At 37.6% G+C, this 19,540-nt stretch overlaps 2 protein-coding genes across 2 annotated transcripts; both read right to left on the bottom strand.

Annotated features, from left to right (window-relative positions):
* Nucleotides 1-1,102: 1,102 nt before the first annotated feature.
* Nucleotides 1,103-19,537, bottom strand: LOC140945947 (stomatin-like protein 1). The gene is made up of 8 exons (XM_073395010.1): nucleotides 19,364-19,537; nucleotides 19,106-19,206; nucleotides 17,802-17,868; nucleotides 16,635-16,717; nucleotides 14,588-14,791; nucleotides 13,034-13,089; nucleotides 3,767-3,909; nucleotides 1,103-2,455 (listed from the first exon to the last, which is right to left on the bottom strand). Exons 1-8 carry the CDS (start codon nucleotides 19,437-19,439, stop codon nucleotides 1,974-1,976), a joined length of 1,212 nt encoding a protein of 403 aa, XP_073251111.1. The 5' UTR covers nucleotides 19,440-19,537; the 3' UTR covers nucleotides 1,103-1,973.
* Nucleotides 7,624-10,000, bottom strand: LOC140945948 (allatostatin-A receptor-like). Its single transcript, XM_073395011.1, has 2 exons — nucleotides 9,916-10,000; nucleotides 7,624-8,798 (listed from the first exon to the last, which is right to left on the bottom strand). Exon 2 carries the CDS (start codon nucleotides 8,796-8,798, stop codon nucleotides 7,746-7,748), a length of 1,053 nt encoding a protein of 350 aa, XP_073251112.1. The 5' UTR covers nucleotides 9,916-10,000; the 3' UTR covers nucleotides 7,624-7,745.
* Nucleotides 19,538-19,540: the final 3 nt, after the last annotated feature.

Genomic DNA, 19,540 nt, shown 5'->3' with positions numbered 1-19,540 from the left:
ACCTGTGAAAGAGGCTAAGGTTTAGGATTTCGCGATTTTATTTCTTCTGTTATCATGGTTGCATCAAGGTAATCATCTTTGTCTTTTAATATTTCGAAGAGCACACTGATTAATTTTCGTTTGAACACTTTTTTTGACATATCTCTCATTCTACCTGGTATCTCATTCCATACTTTAGCGCCAAAAATTGGGACGGCTTGTCTTAGTTTTTCAAGATTAAATTTTTTGATGTACATATTATTTTTAGAGGATGATCTTGTGTTATATTCATGAATAGATGATGTCTGCGAGAACAAGTTAACGATTTTTGAGGGTGCAGAATTAGTATGAATATCATGCATTAGGTAAGATACGGACTTAGAATAGAGAAAGCTAATTGGCAGGATATTTGCATCAATAAAAAGAGGTATGGCATGAACTTTCCTGTTGGCAAAAAATATGAAACGGATAACTTTTTTCTGAAGCAATAAGATTTTTGTTAAATGTGTTTTTGACGCCTGCCCCCAAACTATCAAACCGCAAGATAAATATTAAGGCAAGATTAACGCACGGTAAATATTTAGCAAGGTATGTTGAGGAACGAAGTGCCTCAATTTAGCGATTAAACCAACCGTTAATTTAGTAGTTAACTTAATTTAGTAGCTACATTGTCAATTTATTAGCTACGAAGAGAAACGAAAATAGAGCTTGATCTCAGGTTACTAAAGTAGCGTCGAAACAGACCTATATAGCTTATATATAACAGAGTACCTTTCCCAGGGCGTAGGGATACACCTGGGAAATTTTGATGGTGGCGTTTGTTCGAAAAACCTAACCTTCTTTCAGAAGGGAGTTTAAGCAGCGACGTTTTTGAGCGACGCACGTCAAACGGAAGTGGGCCTTTTTCTCTTTTAGTATGCCTTGACGCCACCAAATTTGTATTACGAAGTGTCTTTACTCTTATAGAGACGATTTGCCCAAAGATTTGCCAAGAATCACGGCTCAAGAGTGCAAAACGTCCACCTCCGGTTGACCCGGGTAGCTCAAAAACGTCGTTGCTTAAACTCCGTTTAATCTTTCTACGGCAGTATTATACAAACAACAAAGAAGTAGGGTTTTAAAATTAGCATGTTATAAGTGACAGCTTTACTTTCTCAGAAAAACTGTCTAAACGGAGCGGGTTACAAAAGACGAAAACAAACTTACATTTACTTTGTGTCATTGACGTGATCGTGGCACCAAGACGTTTATCGTCCTAGCCAGAACGCGTCTACAATTTCGCTCCGTTCTGGCCTGACCCAGGGGATAGCATTATTTTCTTTTGAACCACTGAGGCCAGCAATGTACAAGTCAATTCTCTTCTCACCGGACGCACCTTAAAAGAACTACCTCAAGAACGACTGAAATTATAGAACTGCTACAAACCTTGTCTTTCAAACATAAAAATTACAATTCAATTCAACAAAAGATTTGTTGTGTTGGTTTACCTTATAGACTTCAACTTTGTTTGGGGGAGAGAAACATTTGTGAAGCGGTTTTTTACTGTGGATTGTTGGTTACTTGTAGCCGATTTGATGTCAAAACGACGAGAGAAAAGGGAAATGTTGCTAAATACTTTGGCAAGAAATTTTTGTTTTCCGCTTTCCGTATTTGCTTTTTTTTTTTTTTTGACAAATTTGCTTTTTTTGGTCCAACCAACAGTGGTGAGTGAAAATTCGCCTAAAGTCAGTTATAAACACTAAAGGTCGTTACCGTGGACGAGGTCACTGTTGGTAGTTTGGTAAGTAACAGTCGAAACATCTTCGTGTCTTCTTCACTTATCGAACTTGGGATCGGATGACTTTGGTAATCTTCGAGAGCTTTCGGTAATCAGAATAATAAAGATATACTGATCAAGGAATCCCTCAGTCTTTAAGGCATCTTACGTAAATTTATACACGATATAACAAGAAGTGTCTACTTTCTTTGTAAACTTGAATATTAGCAACGTACTTCTATACAATATAAACACCCGGTCTTTGAGAAACCTGTCGATCCGGAACAACTGGTTTTTCTCTGAGCTTTTTCACAATAGCCTCTAAACTCATGGCCATTCTCAAGTCGCCATCGACAGTCAATGCACCTTGCATGTAGGCATCAAACGCCGTAGTTTGTCCGTAGAATATCTGTTGCATATTTTCAACGCTCATAGTTAGTACTACATCAGGATTATCTCCTTGTTTTTCCGCATAAATTCTCCCATGTCCGCTTCTTAGATCAAGAAACCAAGTTCCCCCATTTTCTCCAGTAATGTTAAATTGGAACATTCCACCGATCTCCTTTACAAGGCTTTCATTGAGAACACCGCTGACCAACTTGACTAGCTGCTCTGGAGTTAGAAGATCGACCCTAGTTCTTTCATGTCCAGATTGAACAGCAGTAACGGGAGGGTCTGGGAGGGAGGGTGCACTTCGGATAGCATTGTCTCCACCCAAAGCTACAAGCAAAAAAAACATTTACTTTTCTGAAAAACAGCTTGGAAACAACATGAACTGACCGTCCTTTTTCCTTGTATACATTATAAATGGCACTACGCTTAAGGTGGCTCCATCATTAATAAAGGAGCATTTAGCAATGACGAACGTTTAAGCTTTTCGTCGTAACTTTTCGCAGCAGACAATCATGATCAGTTGACCTCTTTTTGTCTAGTTGACGTAGAGTTAAATGCCTTCTTGACACTGCTCACTGAAGGCAACGTTTTAGATACAAGTCCTGGTAGCCTGCGTGGCAAGCGTCGAAATAGGTAGGAAGGGAGGGGGCTTTTTTCTGCCTTTCACCTTCCCCTCCCCCTCCCCCTTCCACTTCCATTAGGGAGCTTGAGCAACGACAATGGCGACGGCAACGAGAACGAGAACGAGAACGGCAAAAAGGCAATAGGTTTATGAAGCAAAACAACAACTTTGACCGTCCATCACGCTTTTTTGTACATTTCTCTTAGCCGTCACTGCACGACTACGACGTGAAAATGCCTAATTTCACATTTTTTGGTGGACGTGAACACAAGACGACTTTCTTTTTTCTTTTCCTGAACTTCGCTACAGTCTTTTAGAATTCAACTCCAGAGAAAGTTGCCAACAACGAGATGGAATAAGCGCGATTAAGTTTGAAGCAGCGCGAATTCACTTTTTAAGTGACGTCTTCGTAGCCGTCGCCGTCATTGTTGCTTTTGCTCCCTATTTTCACACCTGTCGCAAGCTCAGTCTTGGCTAAACTGAAGATAATTAGGAACGCGGCTTTACTAAATATCGGCTAAACCTCGATTAAATACTCATCCACACGCTAGACTCGGTATTTTATAAACTAAGATGGCCGCCCGTAAGGGTGGGTAAGCGCTTGATTCCGACGATCTTAAGGAAAAATAGGGGACTGTGAACCTGGGTTTGCCCATTTCAATACCCCCAAAGAAGGAAGGTTTGCCAAAAAAAAATTTTGTTTTCTCTTATATAACTACCCCGGTCACACCAAGAAGTACTGAGACTTCAAGTGAATTCTTGGGAGGAAATTTAAAAAGTCTTTTCCTCGGGATTTTGTCAACAACTTCAAACAGTAACCTCGAGGGTGCACATAGGTCTTAGGTCTTAAGCCTTGACAATAGGCGACCGTAATTAGATTTAGTACATGAAAGGTGTAGATATATATTTCCATGCACTGTTGTACAATGTAACTGAGGGATTTTCAAATTACTCAACAGTGCCTATTTGAGTGAAACTAAACCTACACTAGTATTTCTAGTAAACCCGCACTGTACCTGAAAACATACTCGCCAACCCTGATGGGTCAGAAGCGAATGTCATGCTTCCAAGCTTCGAACTCTGAGATCCTCCTCCGCCAAAAAGGGCAGACAAAGCACTGACGGGCTCTTCAGCCTCCTTCAACACCTTCACCGCTGACCTGAAAGTTACACAAGAAATAAGTCAGTGTGAACTTGCGTGACGTCACGCTTTAAAGGGGCTAAGTCACGTTATTTGTTATCTTTTTAAAAAGTTAAGACGTGTCTTCGCATCAATTGATTTCAAAAAATAATGGTCCACTTTTGTTATTTAAGATTATATTTAGGCATTGAAACTGTTTCCTGTCGTCTGTTGCGAGGGATGACAAGGATGGACATAGATTGAAACTTGAAAAAATTGGGCCAACTTTTTCAAGTTTTAATGCTATGCCTGCAGGAAAAAATCACGAAAAAAATTATCATGGTTAGTGTTCTTTGATAAGATTTGTTTGATATATTTTTCATAACTCTACAGGAGCATTCTGTGTATAGCTAAAGATACTAAGTCATGACTTTTGCACAAAATTAACCAAGAACAGCAATATCCACGTGACATGGCTACCACTTTAACTGAGCCGAGTTAACTACAGTGGGACCCTGTTAATACAATGTAGAAGGGCCACAGAATAAACGTCTCGGACACATGTTTTGTCCATGAAATGACTACTTAAAAGTATACAGAATGGTGTCTTATGTCTCAACTGTAACCAAAGGTCATTCGTCTGAAACAGAACCAGCAATGGGATAGCCTGCAAACGTAGATGCATTTAATTTCCGGTCCTCGCTTGGACAATGCGTCAGGATTCGCAGGCTAACAGTCAGACTTTTGTCAAACGTTACCGATTGGTTGTTTATGGTATCGTATAGGCACTTCAACTTTGAATTAAAAATGGACTTTGTGTACGCGCAATAATTCCTTACAATATCAATATGATTATATTTAAGAGCACATGCTCTGAACTGGTTTCCGATCATTGCTTCTTTTTCTGCACTGGTAATTGGTCCGACTCATTCTACAGAGAGAACGTTACTACTCAGTCAAAAAAAAGATTTTAAAAAATGATAACCGCACCCGTTCAAGAGCAAATGACGTTTTAACTCTCTGGGGAGCTCCAGCTTTAAGGCAAAAGCCGCCCTGTTTTAATGGCACGCCCTAACCACGCAAGAAATTATGCACGGTTAAGGATGCCCAATGCAATACTAAGGAATAACCTAAAACTAACATTAAATATTATTAATATTAACAAAACCTTTCAAGGTCTTTTAACCTCTTCTGTTAGGTTCTCACTGACACACCATGAGCGCACATAATTAGGTATTTCCATTCATAATATAGACAGCGGTTAGCCCCCACCAGTGGGGGGTGGGGGACTTCCTTATAAGAGACTAATGGGGATGTGCCGCTGGATGGGGTCGCATTCTCACGACTGGATTGACTATAATAGGGTCGCATTTTCAAAATCGATTGGGCTAGTCTATAGTTGGAATGAAATTTGCCGTTTTTGCTTTGCTTTACTTTGTATTTGAGGGCAATTTCCAAGTACAAGCCCCCGGGGGGCTTATATTTGGAGGCGCGATTTAACAGAGGGTTTTTTGCGTTACAAGTTTGGGGGGCTTATATTTGGAGGGGCTTATACATGCATGTAGGGGCTTATTTTCGGAACTTTACGATACCTTAAAACTTTTTGATGGTTAACGTTAGTCTACGTTTCTGGCGGTTGACGGTAAAAATTTAAGCCGTTTGACAGCTGACGGTTAACCCCATTGAGCCCCCCTTTTCTGGCCAATCAGAACGGGGACTTCAAAAATATTTGGAAATTTCTCGGTAACATTGACATCTCAGATGTTAATCCATTAGCCACCCTCACTTTCCTAGGTTGCCGCAGCTTGTTTTCACACTTGTGGAGAGTGGAAAAAATAATCTCAACAGAGTCTGACAGTTAAACAAATGAATTCATTTTTTTCCCACTCTACAGCTATTTACACGATGGTGAGTTTTAGTATATGCCTGCCTTAATCGTTTCTTTTCTGAGCCACTACTTTAAAGATATACATTAAAGATATTAAAAGATATATGTATATATAGTTGCAACAATTTGCAACGAATGCCCTCGCTCTTATCTTTTCGCTGTTGACAAGTTTCAAGAAGAACTTGAAAATTGAAGTGGACATTTTGAGTAACTTTACATTTTTCTTGTTTCAATACCGTTGAAACATCTTTTCTTCTTAACGACATGGACCATAATCAAGTATTTCTCCTGAAAACAAGGTTATTACTTGGTGATACGGAGCACAAATTATTTAATGCCGAATCAGTATGAGTTGAGAGCGCACGGATGTGATATTTAACAAGAATCGGTGGAATAACTGTTATACATTCTTATATAATCATATTAAGTTATTACCGTTGAATTATTTACAATTAAGAAATATTGTACAGTTATTTTTTTCTGATTTCATTTTTAAAAGTGACCCGAGAATTGAATTTCGGGCATAGCGGCTAAGCTAATGAATAAACTACATCTGGAAACATGTGCGGCAGGTTGAGCCCCGGTCAAGATAATAGATGGGTTCACAATAGACACTAAAGTGCACTTGAAGTGCACTTGAGTTCAAGTGTACTTGAAAAGCACTTGAGGTGCACTCAGCTTTTTAGTTTAAAATAGCGTTCACACTTAAGTTAAAGTTAGAGTCCCGGACTCGACATTGATAATAATTTCGTTTTTATTTGTTTATTGAGTATGTGCAGTGTAAATACATTTATTTTCAATTAATACTACGGTCTGCGTACCCTATGTAAAAAGGTTCTTATTTTCCAAAGAAAAAAAATACAATATAGCTAAGAGTTTTTTAGTGATTCAGCTTATTCCTCATATAAAATCTGCTTACCAAATTAGAAGTTATGAAAAATGACAATAAAAAGAAGGCCTAAAGCAGTGACCTCAAGAATTTTGAAGTCCTACTTCCAAAGAGGATTCAGAATATTGACTTATCTTATTTGCTCAAATGTACAGAATTTTTTCATAAATTTTAGAAAATAAGAACCTGTTTCAATTTTTAGGCTGAACAGGTTCTTATATAGAGGGAGCTTAACTGGCAAATTTTAGCCTAACAGGTTCTTAAAATCCAGGGCCGAGTTTTTCAAAGCTGGGTTGAGATAACCCAGGGTTAATGCGAGATTTGAATTCAGATTTGAAAGCTTCAAAAGCATTTCAGTTTTAATTCTTTTTGTCTACAAGTTGATGATTGAAAGCTCTAAAAATAACAGAGAAAATTATCCGAGAAACTGCCTTAGAACACCAGAAAAAGAAACCCGGGTTAAATTTAACCCTGGGTTAAGCGCTAATCGGCCTTCGAACAACCGGGCCCAGGTTCTTCGTCGCGGGGTTTTACTGTATGTTAACACAGTTGTGACGTCTTTTACAGCTATACTGACTTTACAGAAACAGAACCTCACCCCACCTCCAAAGCCAGGGAAAAGCGCCCTGGGGACGAGGTTGACACAAACACGCAAAAAAATCTGCTAATGGCTTTGAAAACTTACTCCTGCAAGGACTTGCAAGCCATTCTGAAAATTTTTAAGGTAAACTTTACTGTTGTTGTTGTTGTTGTTGTTGATGTTGTTACATAATCAGCTCGACGTACGAAAGAACTGAAAGCTTAAAATTTCTTTACATTTGTATGAAACTTCGGAGTACCATTAAATAATTTCAAACCAAAGTTTGTGGCTTTCTTGTCGCTGCCAGTGTGGTATTTTCTGGCTTTTCTGTTGTTTCCTTGGTAGAAAGCTCGCGAAATCTACTTTTTTCCGCCGCTTTGTACGAAAGAAATTTTGTTGTTTTCCATTATGACATAAGGTCAAACTAAGGTATATGAGCTGATAACCGAGATTGAGTGAACCAATCAGAATGCTAGAAATGCATTATCCGAGGATGAAAATTTAATAAATGGAGTTGACCTAAGCACCGTAACCCTTGCAGCATACAACTTGCTTCAAAAATACACGGAAATCCTTCATCTGAACCAGATATATGATGAAGTTTACAGCGCTGTTAGAAAAGATAAGCACTGCACTAGAAAATCTCATAACAAAATCGACCTGCAAATCAAGTGAAGGCTTGACTATCACTACATAGGCTAAGTAGTAAAGTAGTAAAGAATAGGGAATAACAAAAGCCAAGGTGATAATTATAAGTAAATTAGTTGTTTTGATTTGGTGTGATCTCATTCTCGCCCTAATGGCGTTATCTTGCAGTACATCGACCCTTCTTTTCCTTATTTTCCACACCCTTCTGGCCAAGATGATGTTACTACCAATCAAAGCAATGCTTGGTAAGACGTACTGTATCAGTACAACGCTTGCAAAAGTTACTCTGTAAGGTATAGAACTGGTATCGGGTTTACAGACCACCGCGTAATGTGTACCGTTGATAACGTATCTTATGCCATTCATTGTTGCTGCAGGAGCCAATGCAACTAGAAACCCTGCAATCCACGCAGCATACACTATTTTACGGACAGAAGTAACACTAAACGTTTTCGGAACATCACGGGTTGAAAGAAACCTCTCTACGCTTATAGCAATTAAATTATTTATTGTTATAAAGGTAAACGTAACACTGATATATCGAACTGTTCTACAAGGCCAGCCACTTTGGAAAACATCATACATTACTTCTACAGAAACCAAAGGAACTGAAATAGAACAAGAAAGTATGTCTGAAAGGGCTAAACTCTTCATGTAGAGGTCGAAGTTCCTGAGGAAAGAGGAAGACTGAAGAAAAGGAACTGACTTTTTCTTGGAAAGAAAATAAAGAATAAGGATGTTGCCCACCAATCCACTTACTCCAACAATTAAAAACAGCACAAAAAGGATAAGTTTTGTATCGAAACCGACTGGGGTGACCACAAAAACTGAAGCTGTGATCGCTGCAGCTGCTGTGCTGTTGGTAACAGAGGACTGATTGTTAATGAACAAAGGGTTGGACAGCAATTGGGTAGAACGCTGCATCTGCAAATAAAATTAGAAAAACGATAATGAACCCTTAATGGCGTTGAATATAGACCACTTCGAATACTGTCATCGGACTTGAATCAGTTCAAACAATTCGTTACTCGCCGTTTTCCGAAATATCCTTTTTGAATCTATTCAAGCCGTTTTTTGGTCACTATCTTTGCCACCCAAAACGTAATTGCTTGCAAGTCGAGCTCTACGCTGACTTCTGCTCCTGATGAAAATTACAGCTTTCTTGGTTTTGGGCGTGTTTAGAAAGCGAAATTTTGAGATAAAACGTTGTAGTGCCCCCTTGACATTGACCTTTCTATTTTTCTCCTCCCCACCTTGGTTTCCCCGAGGATCGTGAATCTGCTACATGCGACAGTGTGACATAACCGCGCGCAAACTGTTATTAGCTTTGATTAGAATTTTACTGTTTGCACGTTTTATTCCATTTGTCTTTTTTGTCCTTGTTTGTTTGCTCTTTTATCTGCAGTTTAACCAAGTTTTAAAGGCTGATTATCAGTATTAAAATTTAAATTAATCTAACTTTTGAAAAAAAAAAAACAAAAACACGTGCCCAACGGGTGAAGCACTCGCTGGTTCGGCAAGATCAGCTTTTCACTGTATTTTTGGTCCGCAAAAAACGGGCTAGCAATAAAAACGAAATTGTGATAGATGTACAGACTGTATATGAAATAAATCATATAAGAACTGCCGAAATGAAATCAAATGAAGAATGATCCTCGCGTTGTGAACACAAGTTATGCAACTGCGTAAGAAGCCTGAAAAAAATTCAGGACTTCAACGGGGTTTGAACCCGTGACCTTGCGATACCGGTGCGATGCTCTAACCAACTGAGCTATGAAGCTACTGATGTTGGGAGCAGGTCATGTCTTCATATGTTCCCGTGAAAGAGGTGAATGTGATAGCAGTATATGAAATAAATCATATAAACTTATATAAGAACTGCCGAAATGAAATCAAATGAAGAATGATCCTCGCAATTGCATACAAAAATTCAGGACATCAACGAAATTGTCAGCTTATTGGCTAAATGTACAACGACTGAAGTACTCCAAAGACTGTACTTTCAAATATTTATCGTTCATAATTTTTTTACTGTACTGACCTCAGTTGCAAATGAGAAAAACTCGTTCCTGATGCGCGAATTTCTTGAAGACTGCAGTCAATACCTCTCCGAAGCAAATGAGCCGAAAACGCTGAGAGAAAAAAGACAAAAAAATTAGTATCTTATATTCGACCAAATAACATGAGATTGTAAATGCACTGGAATCAATAAAAGTAGGATAAGAATTGCAACTCACCAATCGAAATGTCAGCTGAATAGTCTTTAGTTCAACTTGTTCTTAGCTGTACTTGATCGCTGCTGCCATAGTAAGCATTTCACTTGCAACAAAATTAACGCTCTCGTTTATCAGTTGATGTGAACTGTTAGACCGTTTGCTGAAAATGCGACTTCGTGCAATGCGTCTTGCAATTAGTGGGTAATTTTCTGCGGCGCATAAGCCTACTTTTCTGTATTGTTCACTGGTTTCCTGTCGCTGCTAAAACAGAAAGCGGACAGCTATGAAGAATATGTCTCTCGTTTCGTAACTTCCCAGAGAAAATACGAACAATAAAACATGTAACTTGTTTTACTTTATCTGATAGTAGGATTATTTTTTCTGTAAGTTTACCCAATTTCATTTTCAGAGGTACCACGACCCTTAGTATTGTTAAAATCCATCATTATACATTAGTAACGTTTTAATTTGCGCCCTATGATATTACATAACCACATTTAAAAGAGGAGGGCTTGTCTTTTCTAGTGACAACAGTTATTTGAAGACAATAACAAAAACAAAATAAACATGCAATATTGAATTTTAAAAAGAACTTCCCTTTTTTGAACGAAGAGATTAACAAAATTCATTACCAACACAATCTGGCATGTGACCTACGCTTTCCTGGCAGACTTCTCTGTACGTCTAGCTGGTAATTCTTGCCGATTTTATTCTGACAATTATTTCGGTAGCTTCTGTGCATATCTAGTTTCAAACCTTTTGACTACATTTACAATTGCCCCTTGCTAATATTTTAAAAAAAATAATAATAAGGGATTTCATATGAATTAGTATATTCTTTTATAAAAGGAGTCTATTTACAAAAAACATGGCCGAGGATTTGCTGAAAAGTGTTTTCAAGCTTTTTTTAAACAATAAAAATACAAGCAACAGAAGTTTCACCTTGATCAGAGTGACAATATAGTTGAGACTCAGATCTGATATATTTTTAACATGAACAGGATATTTTTACTTGGTTACTGCAATAAAGATAATATATGTTTTATTGGGACGTAGTGTAGAGTCGGGTATCACAGCGAAAGATTCACTTTAGTGTACCTAGAATAATAATGAACATAAACCTTCTCCTGTCAGGAATTCGGTGTGAAACATATGTTCAATTATCATGACAACGCCTCCACTTAACGGCTTTCTTAGGGTAAAAAATCTCGAATTTAGGTTTTTAACAAACTACTAATTAAATATGTCTACATTAAAAAATATTGCATAGTTTAATATTTTTAAGCACAGCCCAACTCTTTATCAGTATATTTGCCAGAAAATGACTACTATCTTAATTTTAATTTTAAACTGTCTTTTAGCTCATTTCCTTGCGCTTTTAAACCGGATCCATTAAAATACTAATAAAATGGAATTTCTGTTAATTCTCGGATGTCCGTTGAGGTAAACATCCATTGTCTTGACTCACTAAGAGAAGAGTCTTCTCTTATTGCACGAGTCAGAAAACCCTCAACACACTTTGATTTGATTTTGACAGGTCAATTGTGCACTAACGAGTCACCATAAAGTTCAGGACACCAGCGCAAGCAAACTTCAAAACCAGAAACTGATTACCGCTGTCGATTTGCGGTTTAGTTTTGCCACACCCTCCTCCAACAAAAATTCAAATTTTTTCTAGAAAACAAATTTTTCTTCAACTTCATACCGATGGCGACGTCACTGATCGACTTGGTTTGCCCGTGGTTCGTAGCAGAAGACACTTGCCCACATCGTGAAAACTACCGTTCGATGCGAGGGCGTGGGAAAGCACTGCTGCCTTGACTTGGCCATAATTGATTAGAAAAAATCACTTTTACCTCATTGATGACGTTGTCTCAGTAAGGTATAATAAGGGACCTCTTTATGCAAATTTGTCATTAACCCGGGTATTCGTACGATTTTTTGCCAATTGCAAAGTGGGTACGATTGCAGCCAGTCATCAAAAAAACTCATTAATAATTCAAGAAGAAAAAATGAAAGAAATAATTAATGTTAAATGAGTGTCTTTATATCTGATAAAGACACGACTAAACTTTACGTCCAATTTTTTAGACCAAAATAACCCCAAATCTAAATATTAGTGCAAGAATGAGTTGATCTATATCAGAGATTTTGAAGCCGTTCAAAAAAGTCGCAGTTAGTATTATCACGTTTAAAAACTCTCGGCTTCTAAACGAGCGACGGCTTCGAAATCTTTGACATGGCAGTTTCAGTTAATACCTTTTCTTCAGTCTGGTGTGTGATAAATACTGAGAAATTAATTGTTTTTACACCATGTTCATTTGCAAAGATGTTCCCAGAGATACTCAACACTCCACATTCGTCAAATGAAGACCAAATTTAAAACGCTCTTCACTCGCCGGGGGAAAAATTCTAAAGAGGGCGGTCTAATTTGAAACAAACAAGCTTTTGAAACACTCAGTTGTCAATATCTGAGCTGCTTAAAAGTAAAACCCATTGTAGAACTAGACAAAGTCCACTCGACTTAAGTGCAACCATGATCTTTACCGTGTTGGTCAAAAGTACATGTGTGAGAACACAAGCTTGGATATTAACATTTTATTAGCCTGAGAAAACAGCCAACATTTGGCGATGCTGCCACTGGTTTCCCCGCGAAATGAAGTCTGTGAAACGAGCGCAGAAATTCCATACTGATGACGCGTCACTATCCACATCTGGGTAGTGCTTCTGATTGGTCATGCCACGTGAGAAATTTGATTCAACCAATCAGAAGCACTACCCAGATCTGGGTAGTGACGCATCATCAGTATGGAATTTCTGTGCTCGTTTCTCAGACATCATTTGGTGGGGAAACCACCAAGTGGTAGAGTCGCCAAATGTCGGCTGTTTTCTCAGGCTAACCCTTTATCACCCTCATAGCTCTTCCGTTCTACACGTACTTACATTTCAATTTTCTTTATGTCTACGCCCCACACTGCTGCTCCTTTGTGAACAACTTCCTGATATCATGAAAACAAAACAAAAATACAATAAATATATTTAGTAATTACTATTATTAAAATGTAACATTACTATTCATTGCAGGGCTCGAAAAAAGCTTGAACTCTAGCTTGTCTTTTGGGCAAGCAGCTCACTTATTTTGCTTTACCGTGGCAAACTTCTTGCTTGTCCTCGTCAATAATTTTGTTAGAGGATGATTTGCTTAGTCCCTTACCCATTGGGCACTAAGTAAGCTTTAAAACAGCTGTTAAAAGTTACTTACCCAGCAAGACAATCTATTGGTTCACCAGTTAATTTTATTTCACACTATTTACATTTCAAGTTGACAAATATAAGTTGCAAGAATTACAGATTTTCTTGAATACTAACTCTTGTCACAGACTAAAAAACAAGACTGTTTTCCAGCCCTTCATTGCGGAAACATAAGGAGCATATTTTCACAAAAATTTCGAAATTACATGAGATATCTTCTAATAATTAGAAGGTATCCCATGATGTAATTATTACATTACAGGTGCCATAAACAGGTAATATGAAGTGAATTCTGTTGTCTTGCCCTGACAGCGTTACTTGTTCGTACCAGAAAAAGTATTTTAGCCATAAAATAAAAAATGCTTTATTGACCAGGCTTGTCCAGTCAAACTGGCTGGAATTGGACACATGCTTTTGTTTTTGGGAAAAAAGACCTTGGCCAATATCCAGGCATCTAAGAGCTTTTAGGAATAAAGTTGTAGGTGCTAAGACAGAGTGTAAGATGAAGAAATCAATGGAAAGACACATGATTCTGAATGCAAACAAATAGTGATAAATAATGGTAATTGAACTGAGTGGAGTGCATGTTTTGCATTCCGCCCATAGCCAGAGCGATACTGCATGGAGATATTAAAAGAGCGGTTATCATAGTGTTAATTAACTCCTACGAGGACATTTTTGGGCATATAAGCGGCCACGCGCTATTAGACACTATCAAAATAGAGCAAAAATGTACAAGGTTTTTTCTATTCTCTCCCTCGGAGTCTTCAGCATTTCAACTGTGTAATCAGAAAATAAAAGTGTAGCGAATAAACCTGTTGTAAGTGCAAAAAACTGGTACGTGATTCTCTTCCAAGTGGATTCGGCACATATCCAAATCAGTGCAATTTGTTCTGAAATCATTCACGTGATTTCAAAATTGAACGAAGGCACAGCAGGAGTTCAATTTGAAATCACAAGTATGATTTCAGACCAAAATTGCACAACACAAAGTTCAATTACCAACTTTATTTCATCAATTTTACCTGCAATTTGTATAGGTAATAGCATGATTTGTAGTGACATTAAGCATAAATACCATTTTTTTCTTGATTATAATATAATCAAGAAAAAAATAAACCTGTATTATAGTGATATTGTTAGGAGAAAATAATATTGATGTTGACCATCCTTGGGTCTTAAAGGGTTAACAGTATACTAATAAGTGACATAATTGTTAAACAGAAAGTACGAACAACGTATCACCTGAACTTGTTTGTTGATAAATTTCCTGTCGTGCTGAATTTCTGTTAGCTTCCTGGAGCCCAGACAACTAACAAGTGATGTTTGAGCAAGCATACGTAGGGAATGGTTAAGGTCCTGGACAGCTGTTTTGGACAAAACTACATCCTTAATGCTGAAATGTACCTCAGCACCAACTGTGGCATACCCTCCATCACAAGTGCGTACCTGCGAAGTAGGGATAAATCATAACATTGTTGACTTAAATACCAGATATGTAATTAATTTGGAAGAAGGACAATTTTTATACCAGAAAGCTCAGAAAAAATTCTGAGCTCCAGGTGAGAATCAAACTCACAACCCTCTGAGTTCTAGTTTGGATGCTCCAACCACTGAGCTACTGGTGGCTCTATGGTGAGCAGGGTCAAAATTGAATTATAACAGAAACCCATAAGGGGTTGAAACGTGTAACTCGCGTTCAATGCTTGTGAATATTCATTTTGACCATATTTGGAAATCTTAGTGACAGATATCCATTTTCAACAAAATGGCTGCTGAGCGATCACCACGAGGATGTTTTAAGACAAGAATTCTGCATTTCAAGGTTAAAAATACACCGCTAAAAGACAAAAAATGGAAAGAGAAAGTTCAAAAGAATGCTCAGCTTTCTTTTTGTGGAAAAAGGGAAGCTTTTCATCAAGAAATCGTCCTTCGAGGAATTCAACCTTGTTTTCTCACGGCGGAGCCCATGGTCTGTTTTGAAATGCAACCAAGTCAGCGAAGTTTTTGCTGAATTTTCAGGTACATTTTGCACTCTATGGCCAAGAAAATTAAGTTTTTGAAAGGGAATTTATGTATTTTTAAATGTTTTATAGATGTTTTATAAATTTTTCTCTTTGGCACTAAAGAAAAATTACAAAATGTGCCCTGATTTGAGATGAATTTTGTGTTGAATTTTGCCATGTGCTTAGCCGATGCCACTTGCGTGAACGGATCCACGATCCAGATAGTGTTTTCCGAATTGCTTTAAAGGATTAAATTTTTGGACTTTGAATAAAAATTTTCAAGAAACGGCTTCTCTGTCTATTGTTTTGAGTTTGTTCAGTCATAAAATTAGCTCAAAACACGATCGTGACTACAACATCTAAGTTTAATTTAAGCTTTTAAAATGCTTCTCACATTCATTACAAGTATCACTTTTTGCGAAGATGTCAGGTTCAGGTTTTGGACACTTTCGATATGCAGCTAATGAAGTTTATTCGAAAACATCTTTCACTGTTTATTCTAGACTTTTAACATAAAAATTTTAAAAGCCTATTTGCAGTATAAGTTTACTGTGCAGAGGGTCAACGAGGCATCGTTTTTTGAAGTGAGAACTTCAAGAAGTTGTGAGGCCGTCAATGGATGTTACATTTGGCCCGGGTGGTAAGGCAATAATATCCTGCTCAGTGTTTCGGTAATATTCCTGGTTTCAACCTCTGAAAGCTTTCTCGGCTTTTGGGAGTTTTTCCCCCGTTTGTCAGCCATTTTTTTAAGCGGGCGCGGGAACCTGAAGGAAAATTACATCACATTGTTTACGAAGTTTGATTGGTCAGTTATCTCTTCTTCTCGTTCCAAATATGGTACTTTCGAAAATGAATAATCACGGGCATCGTACAAAGCAAACATATGAGAGTTAAACGTTTCAACCCCTTATGAGTTTCTGATTATAACTACACCAGTCAAAGAGGACTGCATCGGGGACTTCCTTGAAATCGGCTGTCTACCAGCGTACAACGAAAATTACCATGACATGACTGTGAAGAACTGAAAAGATGGTGTGTTAAGTCCTAGCCCTTTGTCACAACAGATCACGCGTTATTGAAGGTCCCTGTTATTGGGTTTTCAATAGATCACAACCCTTTTCTCCGTAGCACATCAAGTTAAATGTAAGGGAGCTGTACTGCATACATAAAATGGGTCTTTAAAGACCCATCTTACATCCATCTGGCCAATCTCTGGCAAGTTATATTTCTGGGTCCATGCATGTTATGAGTATTACTGCGCATGCATAAACAGAAAAATACAAAACCTGCTGAGGAGGTACACTAAATGCTCGGGCTCTTGTGTCTACTCTGGTCCAAGCATCAATGCAAGGATTGATGAATATCACACCTGAATCAAGGTGACATGTTATTAAAAAATAAAAATTGTTATGTTTAATAAATTAATATTGGTAAACTATGACCAGTTCAGCCGACAGCTGTTAGGGAAGCAGTCAAAACAAGTATATTTGATGAGGATCTACCTCGACTAGGGGTCGGATAGATATACAAGACACAGCCCTGAAGATGAGCCTCAAAGATACAAGTACATTCATAATTATTTAATGGCCTGAAAATCTGAGATAAGACTTCTCTATTTCTTTCGAGCATTAACCAAGTACTGTTAGACAAACAGCACAGGGGCCGCATTTAAATCTTATACTATCTTCTAAAACGTTAGAGAAAGGGACTTTGCAAATTAGAAACTATCTTTTTTACGGCAGGGAAAGGAATAACATAATGAAACTACCAGTCTCTCTAGAGTGTTGAGTGGTTGGCAGTGAGTGTACAATGTAGATGTTGTGCTTCAATTTAATCCTTTGTTTAAAGTTTATTTTCCTCTGTTTTGTGGTGTGGTAATGTATGATAATGAGTTTATTAAAAACAAATGAAAATAAAATTTACACCAAGGAAAAAAATTGAACCACAAAATATACAGTAGGTTTGAATTAACTTCTCTTATTAATACAACCTCTTAACATATTGCCTGCATGCAGATGTCTCCTATTTCCTTTGTTGCAGGAGACATCTGCACACAGGCAACTTAACATAATGGGTGACTTTCTTTACTAGCATACTTTTTGATCAGGCATTTAATTTACCATTATGAGGAAAATTGCACAGTCCAGCCCATTCTCAGAAGGCTACAATTTCAGTACTCTTTCCTAGCTTTACACTGAAGAGCTGTTGGGTGGGGAAGGGGGAGCTAGGGCAAAGACATACTGAGTATCCTGCTACAATGCAATATTGTATAGTAGATTGGGGTTATAATGACTGCTTTTGATTTTATATCTGATAGTTGATGTTTTATTTTTAATAAAATGCCATAGTTTAAAGATGTCCAAAACAGTTATATAAGAGGTAAGAAAGAGATATGTCGACTGAAGTTCCATGTGTGAAATATGAAGTTACAAGCAGAAAAAATGGTAACTAACCAGGTCCTTTCTGAGGTAACAGTCTTCCCAGACGAAATATCACTGCTCTCTCATAGTCTTTGATAATCTGTTATGTATAATGCAGAATAAGTTAAAATTTAGTCAAAGTCTAAATGATTTTATCAGAAGTTCAAGTTGCTGTGAGTCAAAATTGAAGACTTGTAAGTACTGACAATAAAAACTACAATTACAAGAACCTCAATATAACGAACCTCTATAAACGAAGTCCTCGGTATAACAACGATTTTCTTTACCCCAGTAACAATAAAATATATGGAAAAGAACCTTGAGAATAACGAAACCTCATTATAGTGAACAAGTCCCTTGGCCCTTCGTTATATGGAGGTTCCACTGTATATTATTAAATTATAAATACTTTCTTGTATATCATTAAATTAATCAGTTAATTCTAAGCATGCCCATTTGGAAACACAAAACCTGACAAATACAGGACAAATTCCCAGGGGGAAGTGCTTACCGAATACATGATGTACTAAAGTAAGCTTTAAATCAGCATAAGTTGCAGCTACATTAATTTTTTGTCTTAATGTGGGAAATGGTCCCTTTTCTGTGATGAAGGAGGTTACATTGAGCAAAATACAAAAGTATAATGCAGTCAGCCTCTCCTCCTAACCCAAGAGTCTCTTCACAGGCATTTTCAATCTCCTTGCTTTACAGAGTCTCTTTTCTGCATAAAAAGGAAAACGATAGGAAATGTTTCCTTGTAGGCCAACTTGCCATTTAGGGAGTACAGGTGTATAAAGCCAGTCATCAAGAAAAAAAGGCTTCAAGTACAATTATGTAAATGTACATGTTGTCTATTTTTTCAACATCTAGATTTTGAGCATGCTCATTAGTTTGGACCTTTTATAGCCATACCACAAGTGTTAGCCAGATTCATTTTCTCGTTATAAATACTTCCTGAAAACCATAACACTACGGCTTCCCTTCGCTGAAGGTCAAGCGCATTTAAATCTATTCTAGCAACCGCAAGGTTGCAGCGTTGGGTTGCCGTGTACCGACATGACCTTTGAAAAGCAGTCTCCTCTTTTTTGCCTTCAAATAACTTGACAGAAACAGGATCTTTAAGTTGTTCTAATAAAACACCGCTTTGCGCTGCTTTGGTTATTTAAGAACTCTTTCTCAGAACTTATTATAATTTGACATTTCATTAATAAAGGCAAATTTTGAACATACTTTAAGCTATGTGTGACAGCTGCAGTTTTTAGCTCTGTTAATTTCTCAACAGTAAGCATTTAAATGTATGAAATTTAAGTTTGGCCTCGTCTTATCTGCGAGCTTACCTTCACGCAGAAAAATACAGAAGCCGGGAACGTAACGAGGAGAAGCAAGGACGTGAAGAACGAGATCAAAGATTCTGCAATATTCCATCCTGATGGTCCGTCTAACGAAAAACAAGAAATGTTAAAATATGCTAGAATCAAGAAAATCTTAAGCTTAATTACTAGCCGCTTAAATTTGAGAGCTTTTTTACTTTTTTTTACTACGGTTCGTTCGATACAGTTGTTTTGAAGGGGCGCGCATCTCCAAAACTCTTTTACCTGTTTTGTCGTGTTCATCGAAATAAACCGCTACTTGATGCTCTGGTAATCGGCTGTAAGTGAATGCCTTCGCCATTAAAATATCTGGAAGACTTTCTACGCCATCAATTCTCGATAAAAATCAAACATGATGCACTACCCTTTCTGACTCATTCCGACTGCTTTCCTTTTTTCTGA

This window comes from Porites lutea, chromosome 8 (assembly GCF_958299795.1).
Source record: "Porites lutea chromosome 8, jaPorLute2.1, whole genome shotgun sequence".
Taxonomy (NCBI): Eukaryota; Metazoa; Cnidaria; class Anthozoa; order Scleractinia; family Poritidae; genus Porites; species Porites lutea.
This window is presented reverse-complemented; position numbering and strand designations above follow the sequence as displayed.

Bases quoted from the DNA above. Each gene is read 5' to 3' on its own strand.
- LOC140945948 (XM_073395011.1), bottom strand. From the start codon at position 8,798: ATGCAGCGTTCTACCCAATTGCTGTCCAACCCTTTGTTCATTAACAAT.
- LOC140945947 (XM_073395010.1), bottom strand. From the start codon at position 19,439: ATGGCGAAGGCATTCACTTACAGCCGATTACCAGAGCATCAAGTAGCG. The intron at 19,207-19,363 runs GTAAAAGAGTTT...GTTTTTCGTTAG, and splicing joins CGATGAACACGACAAAACAG to ACGGACCATCAGGATGGAAT. The intron at 14,792-16,634 runs GTTTTGTATTTT...CCTACTTCGCAG, and splicing joins TTAGTGTACCTCCTCAGCAG to GTACGCACTTGTGATGGAGG.